This window comes from Charadrius vociferus, unplaced genomic scaffold (assembly GCF_000708025.1).
Source record: "Charadrius vociferus isolate BGI_N301 unplaced genomic scaffold, ASM70802v2 scaffold15, whole genome shotgun sequence".
Lineage (NCBI taxonomy): Eukaryota > Metazoa > Chordata > Aves > Charadriiformes > Charadriidae > Charadrius > Charadrius vociferus.
The window spans coordinates 7,008,963-7,028,707 of NW_009650064.1; the positions used below are offsets into that span (position 1 = coordinate 7,008,963).

The 19,745-nt window shown below is 40.0% G+C and overlaps 1 protein-coding gene across 1 annotated transcript in view; it reads right to left on the reverse strand.

Moving 5' to 3' along the window:
- Positions 1-19,476, reverse strand: part of FAM92A1 (family with sequence similarity 92, member A1) — a 40,253-nt gene extending 20,777 nt beyond the window's left edge. Inside the window, exons 1-2 of the mRNA XM_009891935.1 lie at positions 19,348-19,476; positions 2,868-2,914 (exon numbers count right to left, since the gene is read on the reverse strand). Of these exons, the coding sequence (XP_009890237.1) occupies positions 2,868-2,914; positions 19,348-19,476 (176 nt within the window). The remainder of the gene's footprint in view (positions 1-2,867; positions 2,915-19,347) is intronic.
- Positions 19,477-19,745: the final 269 nt, after the last annotated feature.

Consider the following 19,745-nt stretch of genomic DNA (forward strand, 5'->3'; position numbering starts at 1 on the left):
TGGCACATCCAGGCTTGGCAAGTGAGAAGCAGTACTGGGGGAAGTGGCCCACCAGTCTGCTGCTTCTGAGGGAGAGCTGCTGAGGTCCAACAGCCATGGGGAAAAATCCTTAAAAAAAAACAAACACTTAAAAAAAAACCCCAAACCCAAATCCCCTCTCTGTAAAGATAACGTATGGGGAATGTGATTTAGCGACTGTGTGGGCACCGTCCTTTCTCAGTGCTGATGGAAGAGGCTGCTGGTGAAATCCCAGTGGGTGTTGTGCGAGATAAATGCAGAAAAGGCTCTTAAAGGAGGGAAGGTTGGAGTTGTGCTGTGTCCTATACGAACCCACTTGAAAATACAGCAAAGCATGAGAGCTAAGGACTTAGACAAGTGTTAGCATGCATGAGAAAATTGTATAGGCTTGCGTGAGCATGTGAATAGAAACTGGTTTAGTTACATTTTAGTTTTTAACTTTTCATCATTTTTTTCTGTAAAAAGTAGATTATTCGGATCACTTAAGATAAAGCTTTAATTCTCCTAAAGCAAACTACTCTTCAAACAATGAGGATCTCTTTAGATCTATTTAGTGGTTTGCACCAGCTAAACTAAAATCAAGTGGTGCCCTTTTTCCTTAAGGAAAGTTTGTGAAATCAGTGGTAAAACTCACCCCAAAGGTTTGCAGCCCTTAAGAACTTGGCAGACTAATACATCTAATCCAAAAATGCTCTTCAGAGGATGCAGGGGTGAGAGGTCAGCTGGTACCTGAAGGTCTTAACTTCCTTTGACTTGAGATGAGAGGCTATAATGTTTGCTTTTAAATCGACCCGCTATTAATAATCTAATAAGTCAGGTAAATGACCCAGCTAATAATGACATCACAATTGTTAACGTGCAGTTCTGTAATTCCTTACACGGTAGCAAGATCTGAGTTTGTCTTTCTTAAGTCTTATTCATTACACACAACTACCACTGAATTACAGCTCTATCACCCCCCTGTCTACCGTGCCACACTGCTTGGTATCCGGGTGCAATATGATCCATCTCTGGACACAGGTTTTTGGGGGAATTTTTCCCTCCCCCAAAATCCTCCCAAATTCCCCCTTCAATTGTCTAGTTTGTACTGTCTGCATATTGTTTACCTTGCACACTTTCTGAGACATACCATTCCATTTTAATCTTGATTCCTCTACCTAGATCCAATTAAGTCTTAGCACTTTACCCTATATGCAAATAATTGACATACCAGAGCAAGGTTTATCCTGTAAAATTTTTTTTTCACTGTTTTTATGCTCACATAGCATCCTGCTGTGAAGTTCTTAATTACAAATCATAGCCCTTGATGTGTCCTTTGGACAATGTCCTGGTATCCTGCAGTGGTCTTGTCTCTTCACGAGGCCCTGTACTCCAGCAAGACCTCTAGCTCACAAATTGTGACCCATTTCTGTAGTGTTAAGAGCTCTGATAGCTGAAAACATCTATTCTGTTACTTAGAGCATGTTTAGACTCGGTCGCTCTGGAGAGCTCAAGCAAAGCAAGTACCAAAATACCCAGAAATTCTTAATAAACAGCAGAATGGTGTTGTATGAGTTACAATATAAACAGTGTAAGAACTAGTACAGAGTTATTTGCTTCAAATTACGGGCCAATGAGAAACAGAGACTGATACTTAGTGAGAGGGTAAAAGACTTCAAAAATAAGGAAAAATTACTTGTGATTAAAACTGAACAAGACACAAAAGGGGAACGACAGCTCATCTTCAGCTATTGCAAACTGAATATACTTCAGTCCCGAAGTATAGGACTTGGCATAGTCATTAAAAAACTTAACTTGTATATGCTGATTTCGCACATGACTTGACTTAATAGTTCTTATGATGCCGCGGATAGTCCTGGAATGTATGGCCCACCAGCTCCAGCTGCACATAGAAAGTTGAAAATAATGCCATGAGGGCCTGTTGAAATTTTGAGTCATCAGAGAGTGCAGAAGAGCACAAGCTGCATAAATCATGGAGTGGAAAAATATTTTTGTACTATGATTTAGAAATAATTACGGAGAATGATGTTGAAAGTAATGCCAAATTTCCTGCTCATTACCTCTAAGTAAGTTTCCAGAATAACATACTAAAGATGATGACATCTTATAAATGACAAATTTTGAAGATGAGAAAGCTCTGAAATATCCAATTGACAGTGTTTTCCAATATTCTTCCAGAGCACAAGCAATAGAGTCCGCCTGACTTGAATGAACTTGAGTAAATTCTCTGTACTGTTGTGTTGAACAACAGTATAAAACTCCAGCAGTTTCAGCAATGGTGAAGAATTGTCTGTCATTGCTGGATAGAAAAACCAGGGTATGCATGAGTCTGTGGAAACCTCAAGAACACAAATTGGGATAGAATTTCTTCTGTAATATTTAGGGAACACTTTAGCCGTTGTTAAGGCAGAGCCATTTTTCTGGGTTGGAATTTCCTAGATATATCTGCAAATACCAGCAGAATATTCAGTCACTTTCATTTAAGTTAACTGGTGTTAATTTATATGGTACAGTAATTACAAACTAATCCATACAGTTCCAGAGGTTCATCCACGCACTACAGTTTATTTGATTAAGTCTCTGTATGTAATTGATGAGCTGCCTGTATGTTTGTGTGACTACTTCTTTTCTCCTAGTGTGTTTTGTAACTTTAGAGTATTTTTTACAATCTTTAAACTTTTGGTAATTTTCCATTTTCATGTCCACCTATGCTATCAAATCCTATGATATTTACAGAAAGGCATTCACTGTAGACCTTGGATGTCAAATAACATTAATTTTAGTATACGAGTTTAACTCATAGTGGGTTGGGGATTGCTTTTTGAGATTTAATGATTTCTAGTGTTTTATTTTGCTGCAACAGTTTCCCTCTTCCTGCTATTTCACATCTTTGGATCTGCAGTTCCCTTACTTAATGCAGGAGCTAGACCACCTCTTATTCCTAGCTTTGTGTTTTCTCAAGAACAAGAGGCAGCTTGTAAGAACCGTCCTTCCCTGATGCACAAGTCTCCAATGCTGACCTTCGGACATCTTAATTAAAAATCAGTTAGTTTGTTAGGGAAAAAATTGACGACATAATTAGAAAAACAGTAAAACATCGTTTCCTCAGGCTAATACCCGTAGGCCGGTATAACCTTCTGTCATCCATTTTGTCAGTATTGGTTAAGAGCGCGGAAGCCTCTTGATGATCTATGCATTTGCCTGTTGTGTTCTTCATTCTTTAAAAGAGCTTTGGCTGCTGCCAGGTAGGATGCTGGCCTAGTGGGTTCTTTGATTTGTTCAGTACAAACACTCATGCTTTTATGGTGTTATGTTTTTTATAAACTAAGAGGAGTTCTTGTGTTTCCTTCCTTGCTCACCTTTGGGTAAGTATTTCTGCTCCTATGCTTCTCTTTATGCAAACTGAGTTCAAATGTGAAAATCAAAGTATGTCTGGAACATGCTGCTATACAAGTTTTATTGATGTCTCTTGTTTTCAGTGATCTGTCAGAAAGTAAGGTTTTGTTTCAGTCTTACTGCCACTTTTTTATGCCATGTGCACTTTCACGCTTGTTTCTCCCAGATTCTCATTTACGTAGTAGGACCCTATCTCCTTGAGCTGTTTCCCCAGTCTAGCTAGTCTACATTGTTTCTTGTTTGTCATTAAGACCAACTGCTCAGATATTGACAAATTAAGATGTTCTGTGTTGACACTTTTTTTATGATGTTTGATTCTCTATTTAAGGTAAAACACATTTGTTGTAATGCAGACCATGATCGCAGTTACGCGTAGTGAGTACTGATTCATATGCCAGGGAAGGCATTGGAAAACATCTGTTTCCTGGGTCTGCGGTCTAGATGATTCTAAATATTCTTATTCGTTAGTGTCAACAAATGGTACTCCAGTTATTGTTGGTAGCACTGTAGAAATCTTAGATTAGGCTGTCAAAGTGCTTTACTGAAGCTTGCTCCGGGTTCCTGGGCCGTGTAGGCACATTGTGAATTTTGTTGAAGATGAAGAGCCTATGCCAAGCTACTTGCGTTGCTGGGAGGACAGAGCAGAGGGGGCTCTTGGAAGGACACTATTACTACGCCTCTGCATGGGAATTTTTAGTAAGAAGCAAAAGATTTAGTTGAAATTAGGGTATAGATGATGAGGAAAAGAAGCTTTGGAGAGTGGGCCTGCTACTCATTCTGCCGCACGGTCCCTCGTTCCTTCAGTGGCAGTAGCACTGAAGCAGCCCGCTCGGCTTTCCAGGGCTTTGATTGATGAAGGTAGGCAGTGAAGCCAGGCTGTTTTGCCATTCCCCTCAGGCTAGTGCCAGAAGCAATCTAATCTGCCTTTTGCTTGCAGATAACTGTGATAATACGTTAATTAAAGAGACACTTGTATTATTAACATACTACATAATTTTAATTAGTAAATAGTTATTTTCGAGACATATTTTATTATTGGAATGAGTATGAGTCAACAAGAACAAGCAAGTCAGAATTATTCTTTTTCAATTTCATGTTTATTAAAATATAAAACTAGTGGCAAGTCACTTTTAGTCACTTTGCTGCCTGAGAAGCAGATCGGAGAGTAGAGAGTCCTTTGTTGCCCCATTCAGCAGGTAGGGAATTTCTCCTAGATCCTTCACAACTGAAGTGAGTGAGGTTGGAAGAGTGGTGAGATGGATGGAGCTCATCTGTTTGGACCAGGAGTCTGCAACAGGTACCAGGTGCAATGGAAGTTTCTTCATGTCTTCTATGACAGACTCACACTAGTAGTTGGGGTGGGAGTCCTGAAGAGTGTCTATACTGCTCTTCAAGAATGAGATTCTAGACAGGGCGTGTTTCTAAATTGCTTCTCATATAAGCAACTGCTTCCCAGAGATCCCAACTCCAAGTGGCAGGGGTTGGCTTATGCCCTCACTGTAATTACTAGCTCAGTACTGGTAGTAAAGCAGTCTGGCTGCATCCATACTGTGTGCCTGGATGTCTCCTCTGGGTCTCTTGTGTTGCCGCTGTGGCTGAAATAATGCAAAGGCATGAAATAGCCCTCCTGAGTGTTTTTATAGCATGGAACTGAGGCTATATATGTCCTGGGATGTGGTTTATGAGATATTTGAGGGGCAAAAATTGCTGCAATAATGTTGAAGGATGGTAGAGAATGGGGGGAGTCAATTGCAGAGTGGACGCAGCAAACATGGTGCGGTTTCAAACAACTGACTTTTGTGATCATTCCCTCCCTGGAGTAAATTGTTCCCAGCACTGTGCCTGTAGTTTGTCTGAGAGAGAACAATCTGGAACTGCCAAGAGTAGGAGAGTAATAAAACAATTAAGCAATACTTGGGTATGTCTCATGGCCCTATAACATTTCGCAGTGTAGATATACCCAAATAATCAGTTATACTTGGAGGGTCACGTCCAAGTGCACCTAGGGGCTCTCTTGCAGGCTTGCTCTCTATGTGAACTGCGGATCTGGTCTTTCTGGCAACCTTGGATTTCCTCTCAGAAAATTATAAGTATTTTATAAAGCTTCAAAAGGAAGTTGATATTGATTTCATTTAAGTCCGTGACAGCTCTGTCATTAGCTTTAGGAAGCAAATTTTATCCTTAGCGAATTGTTTTCTTCTTTTTACAATCGTAGTGTTCCGTTCCTAACAAACTGCTGTACCAAGAATTTTTTCTGCAGCTGAAGTGGCAACCTGGTATGTGATAACAGCTACCACTTGGTGGCATCCACTCCATACTTTATTTAGCTGAAAACTCCACAGCCAGCAAGCTGAGAAAACTTTCTGAGTTCCTAGCTTGATATTCTATAGGTATTTAAAATAGCTAACCTTACACTGGTCTTGATTGGTATGCTCAGGGCTTGACGTGTGCATGACCCAACTTCTGCTTGTATTTTAGTGTGGGAGTATACACATTTACTGACCTTGCAATTGACTCAAATAATCAAAGCAAAGTGATTAAACTCGAGTTTTGTCCTGTTCTTTGGAAGACTGTACAACTATTTTTTATTCACAGAAAACCTGTTTAAACTCTGGGACTCTTGGTCTTGACCTTGCTGTGTACTGCAGTTTAAAACAAGCTTTAATTTTAGATAACTCAATTAGAAGCAAAGATAACATAGATCTGGTTAGAACAAGAGTGTACTTGAAATGAGTTCTTGAATCTTTAATTTGCACTTTTCAAAGGAAAAATATTCAGACTCATTCTGGAAAGTGTGTAACATTAGCAGGTCCAGAGGAGGGCCACAAAAATGATCAGAGAGCTGCAGGACCTCTCCTATGAGGACAGGCTGAGAGAGTTGGGATTGTTCAGCCTTGAGAAGAGAAGACTCTGGGGAGACCTTACAGCAGCTTTCCAGTATCTGAAGGTGGCCTACGGGAGAGCTGGAGAGGGACTTTTTACATGGGCATGTAGTGATAGGACCAGAGGTAATGGTTTCAAACTGGAAAGGGGTAGATTTAGATTAGAAATTAGGAAGAATTTTTTGTCTCTCAGGATGGTGAGGCACTGGAACAGGTTGCCCAGAGAAGCTGTGGATGCCCCATCCCTGGACGTGTTCAAGGCCAGGCTGGATAGGACTTTGAGCAACCTGGTCTAGTGGGAGGTGTCCCTGCCCATGGCAGGGGGGTTGGAACTGGATGATCTTTAAGGTCCCTTCCAACCTAAGACATTCTGTGATACTATGATTAGCATTACTAGTAAATTAAGGTTTATGAGGAGATGTAAACAGCTATAGATACACTTTAGCTGCCTTTTGACATTTAAAAGAGACATCAGAAATATATTTCACCAACCAAAATCTTATTTTAGAGATCTCTATCTGTCTCTAAAATGCTATATGGCACGAGTCTCATTCAGTTTGATTCTCATGAGTACCTAACTTCAGATTTAAAGTTGCAAGCTCATCCTTATTGTATTTGTTGACAAAGTACTGTGAAAAGAAGCAAGACAAGTTGTTGTTTTTTTTTTTTAATGATTAGTAAATAAGAATAAATCAGGTCTTTGGTAGCTTAGTGTAGATATCTTTAAGTGGGCGGTTTTTCTGATTGTATTAGTCTGATGTAAGGAGAATCAAGAACTTTTCAGCTGTTCAGGACTTGGTCTGCAAGTCCTGGTCTCTTTGGGGAACATAATGTAGTAATGAACATGGTGTGACAGCTAAATAAATGGCATTTGGCAGTCAGTGGAATGGTACTAAAACTGTATTTCTACTTTTGAATATTTCACCCATAAAATCCACTTTTGATGGTAGTGAAGTTAAAAAAAATTACCCAAGAAATCCAACTGCATTATGCAATGATAACTGAATGGTAGATGACATTTGAATCTTATTCATTGCTTTCACACCTGGATTATTTGACTTCTGCTTGGAGCTGAGGTTAGAAGGTTTGAGGGTTGTCTTTTTTTTTAAAATTTAAAGGAAATTTTATTAGCCATTTCTAGATCATTGAAGAGTTGGTGGAAACCAGACACTTCCCAGCATTTTTTAAACATTTTTTTCCTACTAAAGAAACCAAAATAAAACTGAAAAAAGATTTCTAAAAAGCTGATAAGCAAATAGTCGTTATTAATAGATGAGATTGCTACTACTTTTGGAGGCAAGAAAAAAATATTAAAACTTTACACATAATTGAAACTCGCTGACTTATTTTGGTTTTTTTTTCAGCATAACCTGATGAATCTCCCATTCCTCTCTGTGGCCTGTATCAGTGCGGTGAAGCTTGTGCTTTAAAAATGCAATCATGATCCTCTTTTGCTATTTTTCAGTTTTATGAAACAAGGTAAAGAAATAATCTGAGTTAATTTCTGCTTGGAAGTTAAGTCTGTTTGATAATCCCAGGAGCAATGCATGACACCGTTCCACATTTCCACCAGAATAATCAGTCACTTTATGAAATGACTGTGAATTCAGAGAACACTTCAAAATTCTCAGCACCTTGTATTTCATCACATCTCTGCAGTCCTTCGACATTGCTCTTCATTGTTGTCATATACATCTAAAAAATCACAGCTAGGAACAGGCCTGTATTGAAGAAAACCAAAGCATATGTGTCAGTCTGCTTCTAGAGGGCAGCAAACGACTGTGTTTTAGCCACCAGAGAAAATACAAAATTCGAATACAGTTCTGTCAGCAAACCAAAGGCACAATCCAGCATCTTGTTGTTAATGGCAAACTTCCCATTTTCTTTGATGGGAATCGGATCGGGCCCCTGTTGCTCTCCTTGCTGTCTTCCCAACCCCACTTTTAAAGTGCCTAAGTAGCGTACATAAAATGCATTGAAAACCTGTTGTTAGTCATCATTGTTTTAAACAGAGTGAACTATGGATGCAAATGTTATGGGTTTTATTAACATTCTGAGGCCACAATTCATCTGATATAAAAAAGTACATGACATAGTTGTAATAGTATTTATCTAAATATTAGTTCTTTGGGGTTTTTTATCTGTTTTGTTTTGTGGTGTTTAAAGGAATGTGAATGATTTTTTTTTTTCTCTGCCCAGACATGGTAGAGAATAGTGGGGGGTGCCCCCTCTTTTGGAAAAAAACCTACTGATATGTTCACAAGTGTTGCTTAATGCAATCAAACGAAAGGAAAATGGTAAGTAAAAGTTTTATTTTAAATGTAATTCACTTTTATTTATGCATAGGTTTTTCTGTAGCCCTCCTTATCTGGTATATTCACATGTAAAATTGTACCAGTAATGTAATATAAATGTTGATAAATTGCCTAAACCTCTTGTAATCATTATATTTTTCTTGGTCAGTGGTCTATCTCTGTAGAAGTTGTTCTAACTTTGTAGCCCCTGTGATGCCTTCAGCTAGACTTCCTCTTCCTTTTCTCTCAGAAAAAATACACAATTTCTTCTCAAAATTGCACTGGTTGAATTTGTGCAGAGTTGGAGGAATGAGAACGGGTCAGACAGCAGCTTCTTTAGAGAGCGTGTCTTATCTCTTTGTCCCTTTGCTTAGGAAGAACTTAAGTTTTGTGCTGCGCATACGTAGGGAACAAGCTGGCTGCAGATATCAGCTGATGAAATTGTAGAGCATCTCTAATGTATGATTTATTCCTCATGGCTACCTATGAACGTAGAAGGCTGAAACCAGCCATAATTTGGTACATTCTGATAATGCAAAATCTGCATTGTTGGCTGGGAACATAGCTCATTCATAGTATTCTCTGGACTAGAGTTCCTTTTTACCAAGTATCAGAGTATCAGAAATAACTGTCAGTGTAACATAATCAGGCTCTGACTGTCGTAATTTCAATGCTAGGCTGGTCAAGAAATGTGATTGTTCCAATACAGACCAAGGAACTCCCTTTTAGCTGAGAAACATCCCAGAGCATCAGATCGGATGCCTCTGGTTAAGAAAGAGCCACTGTGGATCATGTTCACAGCACCCTTGCCAATGGTGGTCTTTCCCCAGGGAGTCCATTCCTGGATGGTGCTTGGAGTCCAGAGCTGCCGGGAGGAGGATGCGTGCTGTAAACTGTGGCTCTTCTGGAGTCTAATGAAGCCTACAGCTATTTTCTTTGTCTCAGAGACAGTCCTTACCTCTTTCACCAATGAATGAATCTGATGGCAACCGTGGTGCAAATCAGATCTCATCTCAATTGCATTTTTTGAAATTGTACTGGAACTGCCTTTTCCAGGTCTCCATTAGTTCTTCCTTTGTTTTCAGTGCTGGTCCTGGGTGTCTGTGTCTGAAACCATTTACAGTTCTGATTCAATTTTCTAATAGAGACAAGTCTAAAGAGTGATTCTTACCATAGTTTCAATTTTTCTTCTCAATGGTTATGAATAAAACATAACGTAAGGGAGGGGGGGAAGCTTTTGTTGTCTACTTCTGAAGTGTACAAAGGGAACATAGAATATTCTGTGTGACTTGGTGCCTGAAAAAATCACAGCAAGGCTTCTAGAAAAGTCAAGAGGTGAAATACTTTAGCTAGATATGATATCTTTGAGATGCCTCAAACAAGGAAATACTGTGGAATTTTGCACCCATAAAAAGAGAGGTTTTGTTCTTCTCCAAGGTTTATGTTTAGTTTTTGGCAGTCCGTGTATCTAGAAATGATGATGTTTGCAGTGGCATAGTTGTTTCTCAGAATAATTATTCATTACTCATTTCTGAAATAGTTGCACAGATACTGGTCCACAGCATGCTGTAGTTTAGGCTACTAAGTGTATTGCTTCTTGGCTGCTGATGTCTTCAGCATATGGTACTTTATTGTGTTGGCCACAGAAACGTTCTATAGTCTTGCAGTAGCATTGAGTGTGGTTCTGTGGCTTTCAACTTTAATTACGCTTAATAACATAATACGTATACAGCAAATAACATTTCCCATATTTAAAGTGTGGTTCTACTCTGAAATGTGATGATTTTAAGATGATAGTAGCTAATTCAACAAATAAGATCCTTGTGCTAGTCGAATCATAACTGACTACTAACAAAAAGAAATTTCCCTATCTGCCCTTCTTAGAGCAGGGCAGAACCAGCAAAGTCAGTGCTTTGGCTGGGGCATAAAAAGTTCCAGAAATAGGATCAACAGCGCTTTCCCTTGCTCTAGTATAATCCTTGGTGTTGCAAGTAAAATGCTAAGCTGATAATGAACTGACAGAATGTAAACAAGAAATTAATTAAGACTTTTGACAGTGTGAAAATGTGACATCAGTGTCACTTTTCAACCTCAGTGCAGGAAATGCATTTGGTACACTCAGGGGTGGATATACTGCCCTATGGCAGCTCTTCCCTTATTAAGAAGCTACCTCTTAGGATGTCTGCCTCCATCTAGCTGAGTTTTTTATACAGTTATTATTTGTTAAGCTATCAGTAAAGTTTTGAATAGATCTCAGTAAACAATCTCAATCTTTTATTCACATTTCAGCAACACGAATCAGTAAGGATAATTTAAAAATCTGGGAACTGCTGTCACTTTTTTCTTTCTCATGCTATAGAGCGCATTTTCTACACAATTATACTGAGGTAGGGCTTTTTTTGGTTTTGCTTTCTTTCATTCAGCTTACGGGATTTTCTTGTCAGCCCTTTTAAGCTAGCCATGCTTTCTTTTTTGATGCAGGAGAAGAAAAGAGAGTAAGCCAGCTTGACAAGGCATAAGCTCAAGTGCAAAGCAATTGGGAAATTAAGGACCAAGATAATCAAGGAAAATTTGCGACTGAGTTCAGAGGTGTCCATACCTTCCCAGGTTCTAGCTGTATCAGGGCATAGCTATACTGGGGGCACAAGAGACAGCTCTGTTGTGTGCTGCCTTTGGAGCTGGAAGTGCAGCGAGGGGTGCGGAGGATGGACGGCGCGGGCTCCGAGAGCCGGTCGGGTGGGGTGTGTGCTGGCTGTGGCGGCTGATGGATGTGAGCTGGTGTCTCTGCACAGCAGCGCGTTGTGCATGGGGCAGCTCGCCTGGAGGTCTCTGCAACAAGCTTCTTTCTTTGGACAGGAGATTTCCTACAGAGAAATGGTTATGATCGCGTCCCAGTTTATTACACAATACAGGAAACAAGCAGGAAGCCTGTCCTTCTACTTTAATAAAACTGGCCATCTTTACAAGCCAATATAAAAACTCCAACTCCTCGGATTGACAGGAGTGGAATAAGTGAAATTAGCCTTTGTCACTGCTTTGAATTTCCTAAAAAATCCGTCCACTGTCTCACTCAGAGCACATATGGAGGCAGTCTTGCTGTACTATAGCATGAACTGTGATAAACATCCCAGGTTGTTCATGATGTATGAACTGTCCATGTGTATATGCTGGAGTTTCATGCGCGCACGCAGACACACACACACACAACTTAAAAATCACTTCCAATTCAAGCACACATCGGACACATTAAAAATAGAGGGTTTGCTTAGTAACATTGAAAATAGCTTTGTTTTATGTGGTCTAAAAGCTTTCATTTCAAATTCTCCTTGAGACACTGCTATCAGACGTAGAAGTCGTGCTACACTATCTTTTTCTACAGGTTCCTTACCTTGACAGACATTTGATTTGTTACATGAGTAAGGTAAAAGTTTACTCAGTCAAGCAAACCTTTAAAGAGCAACACAAAGCAATGGAACTGTTGCTTAAACCTTGTTTTCAGTGATCAAGGCAGCCCAAAGAAACCAAATCTTTTGACAAAAGCTAAACTCAAAGCGAAGAAGAAAATGCCATACCCTCAAAATAATGTAATAAAAGATTTTCCTCATGTCTCTAGCTAAGGTTGCAATAAAATTAACACAAAAAAGATAACTGCTTGTTTGTTTTTGCCCTTTAAAAGATTATATTAACCCTAGCCTCTCTGCATTTTTTAGCAGGTAGAGAAGAGGCACTCAAGAAAAATCCCCCGGAAAGGTGTGCTAATGGCTACGTGAACAGGGACAAGATGCATTTACTGCAGAGGTTCGGCTAGTGCTTGCCATAGGGCTTGGAAGTGTGGCGCCAAGGGTTGTTTTGGCTGCACCTGGCCACGTCAAGGTAGAGCTCTTCCTGGAGGGTTTGTCATCCTGGCTGCACGGCCACCAGCTAGGGACCACCTGGTCGTGGCCCCTTCTTGCTGTGATACCGAATGCTCAACCCTTACGCTTTCTGGGGGGAAAGGAGAAATGAGCTGCTTGGTTCAGTGAAGGCAGTAATGGAGTGTGTCACTTCAGGCTTGCTGGAGCTTATGCAGAAGTTTCTCAGTTAATTGTAGTGGACTGCCAGATGCGAGGGAAAAGCAGCTCTTAAAAGTTTCACTGCAGCTTCAAATAACATGTACAGAACTTTTCCTTGTTAAGGGCTATAAAAATAAAATCACAAGGTTATTGCTTAAGAGTCCACAAAAACTGCACGATAGTACCTATAGTCACCTGCAGAGCTTGTGTGATAATAGTGACAAATTAGGGTTGTTTTCTAAGATTATCTTAGCTAAAATCTTGGTACAGCAGATACTCAGTATATTAACAATATATTAGAACCTTTCTTCAATTGAGAAAATGAATACTTTTGAAATGGACATGTTTTTCATTTTGGACTCAAGTAACGGAAATATCAAAATGTTTCAAACCGCAGTTGTTTTTAACTGCACAGTTTAAAGCACAATCATCCACCATATGCATGATTATTGTCAAGACATTAATAATACCCCCTTAGTAGTGTGTCCGACTCTAAGAGATACACTCCAGCTTTGAACTTTGATAATGTATCATCATGATACATAACAGATAATGCTGAAATCAAGTGTATACAGATTAATGGAAAATTGGAAAGTTATTTGTTTTCAACTAATTGTTTAGTTCATGTACTGCATAATGCCGGAATATATGTGATAGCTACATTATTATTTGTTCTTAAGGTTGCGTAGTTCGAGTTTTTGCACTGCGTCTGTCAAAGAGTTTAAGAGTTACAAGGGAGATTTAATTTTGTCAGCCTTCAAGATGAGGAAATAATGAAGCATGTCCCCACAAGGTAGTTAATTCTACATTGTGCAGTTGAAAGAAACTTCACATGTTTTGTAGCTGATATAAATGACTGTTAGGTATGGACTGCACAACTGCAATTTTATATTCTTCCAGGAAAATGAAAATAAGGAAAATGCAGAGATATTTCCAGTGATAGTTTATTCCTTATATTTCTTTCAAAATGTGCTAAATATTTCTGTGGATACTCTTTTAAAATCAAAACAGTTTGGTTTTCTGTGTGCTGAAGCTTAAGACTTAATTTGTTAATTGAACAGTGAATTACAACAAAAAGCTTGTGACAATTTTTGGCCATAGGCATTCCTACATAAAGCACACTTCATGGAAAGAGAGAAAAAAATTGGAAAGTGATGGTGACAAAAATGCTGATATCTTAGTACATTATAAACATGGTTGGAAAAATAGTAGGTTCTAAGAGATTCAGTTGAGTGTGTGTGCCTGTTTTGGGAGTCAGAAAATCCTTTCTTATCTCTACTATGGCAACAGGAGGATACACTCCTAGAGCAAACATACTTGGACAGTTTACAGAAATCTGCTGAAGACTAATTCTGCTAAAGCTGACCTTCAATTAAGTTAATTTTGGTTGTATACATAAGAATTGATTAGAAAACCAAAAGAGAGTGAAATTTATTACAACTGTTAAGTATCATTTATATAATAAATTGACACTTGTGGCAACCTTATATTTGATAGTAACAGAAATGCATGCTTAACAGGAAAGTGCATGATATACTAAAAATAAACCGTATTTTTCTAAAATGTTTTTTAGAATGAAGATTCATTCCCTATTTTTTAAATGAGATACTACTGTTTCTTTTTTTGACAATCTCAGCTCACAAGTTCTTAATTTTCCTTTTTTAAAAATTCAAGAACTTTTATTGGGATAACACCAAATAAAAATAGAGAGGATACTTCCCAGAATGGTCAAATGATAGTAAATGACACTTGATGCACTGGGTCTATTCTTCTGCTAGAGAAAATGTAAATGGAACCGGATGGGATTTTTTCTTCTGTCAACCTTGTGCTGTCTGAGTAGGAGCTTGGACACCTATTGACATTTTCACTCAGGTTTTGAATTACACCAATTGCCTGTTTCGTCAATATGCTTGGTTTGTTGGGGGTGTTGTATTTTATTTTCAAATTGCAACAATATGACCACTTGCTGATGTTTGTCTTTGTGGATGGAAAGTAACTTTCATGACCACAGAGAAAGTTCAATGAGGTGCTGGTTAGTTTGGGTGTAAAGGAGCAAGGGGCTTAGATGGGGAAGAGGTTAAAAAGTCTTGGTTGGATGTAGAGGTCTGGAGGCATCAGAGAGCTCCAGGAGGTAGCTTGCTCCTTGGTGAACCATGTTCTGTGCAAGGCTGGGGAGCTCCTGATGGGATCCCACTGGTTGCCCTTCTGCCAAGGAGTCACCTGACACTCATTTTTTTCTTCTGCTCCAGACCCAAACAATCATCAAATTTCTGAGAAAGATCACTGAGAAGCCTCCCATGGGCTTTGCCTTTCAAGGCTGATAGACACAAGACTGCAGCCCCAGCTGGCCAGGGAGTGCAGCAGGAGAGCTGCCTCCAGCGGCTTAGTGGGGGCTCCTCCTTGTTCCTTTGAGGTCCGTAGCTGGGTCTGAGAGTTTTGCACCTGCTGAGCATTGGCTTTGTGCATACATGTCCTTTCAGAGGAAAGGCACGCCTGTGAATAATTACCTCGCTAGTTATGAGTTGTCCAGGCTGGCAAGGCAACGTGCTTGCTCTTGAAGGCAAGACCTAGCGGGCAGCATCAGCTGAGTGCAGTACAGGGAAGGCATGCTGGGGAGCAAAAGAAGGCTGATGGTTGAAATTGCAGCTGAAAGCAGTCAGGGAAGTACATCCAACTCCTGAGCATTATTTTGAAGGTAACAGGGCAAAGGGTAACTTTGAAATTGAATGTTGAGATCTGTTTAGACTGGAGAAGAGAAGACAGAGGGCATCTCATCAATGCTTATAAATATCTAAAGGGCGAGTGTCAAGAGGATGGGGCCAGACTCTTTTCAGTGGTGCCCAGCGACAGGACAAGGGGCAATGGGCACAAATTGGAACACAGGAAATTCCACAGGAAATTTGCCATGAGGAAAAGTTTCTTTGCTTTGAGGATGACCGAGCACTGGAACAGGCTGCCCAGAGAGGTTGTGGAGTCTGCTTCTCTGGAGACATTCAAAACCCACCTGGATGCATTTCTGTCCAACCTGCACTAGGTGAACGTCCTCTGGCAGGGGGGTTGGACTAGATGATGTCCAGAGGTCCCTTCCAACCCTTACCCTTCTCTGATTCTGTGATTTTGCTTTTCATTGAGGTTCTGGTGTTTGTCTAGTGTCGGTCACAGTTTTGCAGCACTGGGGAGGTATGACTAGAGGCACCGCATCTGAGCGTGGCTCCCTGAGAGATCAGTGTTCCTACTGAGGCACTCAGATCCTGTGAGAAGCAGTCTCTGTAATAGACTTCTAAGTCTGCAGGAAGCCCCGTTGGCTTTTATGAGATGCAGGTAGAGCAGCAAGCCTGGTTGCTACCAGTGACAGAAGCAGGCCTTTATGTGGTTAATAATATGTTATGCGCAGCTTTAGTAATCAGCTGAGAGAAATTTTGGCTTCTTTAGACAAATCAAAGTGATCATTAGCTTACACTAAGCTGACACCAGAAATGAGTCAGAAGGGATCCTGATCTGAAAACTTCCCTGTAGGACATGTGCATATGTCCTCAAGCTTTTCTCTTCCTTCCCTAGGAGGGCTTGCCCCCATCCAGTTCATAACACTTTGACTTTCTGCCCGATGTTGGTAACTTTTGAAAACGTGCCAAGAGACAGAATTATCTGATTCACTGGAACCTCTGCACATTCTCTAAAAAAAACCCTCCAAAAGTTGTATTTCTCAATAAGAAGTACTTTTGTGAAATTTTTTAGCACAATGATCATCATAAAAACATGGGGAAAGAGGCAGTTTAACCACTTAGCTGATGTATAATTGTGATTTGTCATACTGTCTGGAGTCTTTTTTTGAAGTGGATGAATGGAGCAATACTGAATAAATAAAAATTTGAAGGTGGGGTTTTCCAAAGTGCATTGATCTTGTTATGTTCCCGCTTCATAGGATTTAACTGAGATGCGAGACCAATATTTGCCTCCCCGTGTTTTCCTTAGGACTGCTGTATGTACTAAAAAAGGCTGGCAGAAGGCCGAAAAAAATATGAAGCAGTTTTGCAGTGGAAATAATTTTGCTGCAATGACTTCTAGCAAGAAGGAGAGGCACTGAAATAGGAAGCAAAATGAATCAAATAAATGGCTGGTTTCTCCCAGAAGCTCCAGAATGTTAATGTAACATCATCAGGAAGTGTACTGAACAAAACTTACATTTAAAGGCCCTTCTTTGTTTCCAGAGTAAGCACTGCGGTGTGAGGAGAAGGGTGGTGCAAACTATATGCTCTTCTCCGTAGTTGACCTGTAAAAGATCAGAGTGAAAAATGAACCTTGCAGGCAATATGAAAATAATTTAAGGGAAAGCAGAACTTCACCTTTACTCTTGGCACAGGTATCAAGTCTCTAGTTTGATAACTGCTAGAGCAAGGTCCGTGATTCTTCCTCCGTAAATCTCTCTCTCATCTTCCTGAGAAATCACATTCTGCAGTTCACCATCTCTGTTTCCACTTGGAGGGAGGAACTTCAGTCATCTCACTGCCAGAGAGCCTTTCTCTTCGTGATGTCCTGGGCGTCAGTGTCTGTGAGCAGATGTCAGACTGTCTCCCTGGGGTGGGCAGACTTGCCGCTCCTGTCCTTTCAGAAGAGGATATTTTCCAAAACTGGTTTACTGCATATGTCTCTATGTGTCTGTGTCTTCCCTCTGGACTCTCTCAACAGCGATTTGAAAGCAGTTAAACAAAGTTCTCTAGCTGAGACCGAACAGGTCTGTTGCTGAACAGAATTCCTCTGCCACGGCATCGCTTTGAGAGAGACAGAGAGAGAAGCAAGTTCAGGGCAGATACAGACAGCAGCAACCTGGCAAATTGACAAAATCCATAGTCCTTAAGCTAAAAATATCCATCTTGTTTTGCATCTTTTGTACCTTCTTGTAGTCTTTCATAGGGGATTTTTTTTTTTCTCACTATCTAATTTCTGGAATTTTAGCGGTTTAATGTTTGCTGAGGTATAATGTTTGCTGAGGTATCTTTGTGAGACCGGTACCCCCAGCAGAAAGAAATTCGTGTTTGGTTGTTAAGCTTGTTATGGCAGAGAAACGGGTCAAGGTGCTGGCTGACCGTGGCTGGAGAAGGTGGTTGCTCTCTGGAGCTGTGCAAGTAAATCTGCACGATCTTGAAGAGAGAGGGCATTTTTTAATAAGTCACTAGACATTAAATCCTCCTGTAGCAACCCACTACCCCCTTCCTTCCAGTTAGAAAACTTCTTCAATTTCTGATGTAAATTTATTCATGGCCATTTGTGTTAGTGTTTTGTTTTGATTTATATAGCTCTTTCCAGCCCTGATGTTACCCCCTTTTATATCCCTAGAGGCTAATCATATCTCATCTCAGACTTTGTTTTGCTGGGTTAATAATCTGAGCTCTTTGACTCTTTTTATTTTCTTTCCCAACTGTTATTTTAGACCATCCCAGCATCTTTTCCGATTTTCATGAAAATGGGTACCAAGCTGATACATAGCATTCCAAATCAGGATTTACCATGGGCAGTAGTGCCATTGGCAGTAGTGCCAATCGTCTTTCTGCATTATTTGATTAATCCTAAATTGCAGGATTTGTCATTCCAAAATCACCTCCAGGGTTGACACCTTCGATTAGGATCAACCATATAATCAAAACCCCACATTTTTTTTCTCTCCTTCTGGTATTAGTAAACAAACTGGTAACAAATGTCTTGTTATTAGCCCCAAAATGCAGTAATTCACACTTTGTACTATACCTGCTATTCTCATTCCTGCTATACCTGAATGATGCTAAAGATTATCCTCGGCACTTCACAATAAAAAAGAAGACATGTTCATTGTCATGAGGAACATGACACAACTTGATGGTATCAAGACTGAGGCTGAGGTAAATCAATAAACTCACAGTATAGCTCAGAAAGACTAATACATGGCATGATGGGATTAATAATTTTTTGTTTAATGACTAAACCAAATAATTTTATTTATTTATGACGAACAGCAGCAAAAATAGTTGAGAAAATGGTGGAAATAATCAGAAAGGGTGTTCAGAATAAGGCAGGGGATAATATTTTATCACTACATGATACCTCGTAGCATCCACATCTTGGGTTCTGGATGCAATTCTGGTCTCTGCATGTCAAGGACCGAGTAGAGTTAGAGAAGGTACAAAGAAGACAGCTAAGATGGTTAAGAGGATGGAATAGTTGCCTTATGAGGAGAAACTATAAAGGCTGAGGCTCTTCAAACAGGAGACAAGAAAGCTGTGGGGGTATGATTAAGCTTTAGGAAACTGTGGAGATGTGAGATAAGCTGAATGCAGAACTGCTTTTTAGCAAATACCTCAGTACTAGAAATATAGGGACCTTGGTGTAGCCAATGGGAGGCTGGTTTAAAACAGATGAAACACAGTACTTTATTTTCTTTGATGGCAGAGAACTGCTGGATTTACTTGCTCCAGAAGTCTGTGGAGATGGTATCAGCAGGTTCAAAACAGATTAAACAAATTTGCAGGAATCAGGTCCAATTAGATCAAGTTACTCAGGACTACATCCAGTCAGATTTTGAACAACTTTGAAGGATGGAGGATCCACAACCTCTCAGGGCAACCTGGTCCAGTGTTTGACCACCCTTGTAGTGGAAGAGGTTTTCCTAATCTTTAAGGGGAATTTAATATATTCCAGCTTGTGTCTGTTGCCTCTGGTCACACCACCTTTTACCTCTGAGAAGATAGTCGCTCCATCTTCACTGTATCCTCCCATCTGGTAGCTGAAGATAGCAGTGAGATGCCGCCTGAGCCTTTTCTCCGGGTAGAACAGAGCCAGGTTTCTCATCCTCTCCTCATACATCTTGTGCTTCAGCCCCAACCATTTTGATGGCCATTCACTGGCTTTGCTGCAGTATGCCCATGTTTTTCCATTGTTTATTGTTTATTGCAATGAAATACGTTAATTTGAAGCCATAGTGTTTTCAACTGATGTCTTCCTTTTCATATTTATCATCTCAATGAGTTTTTAAATCTGGAGAGACGATAATATGATACTTACTTCCAGCACTGAAATATATGACATCTGGTCACTGATAATGCTGATTCTACAATTCAGGTTTTCAACTTGGG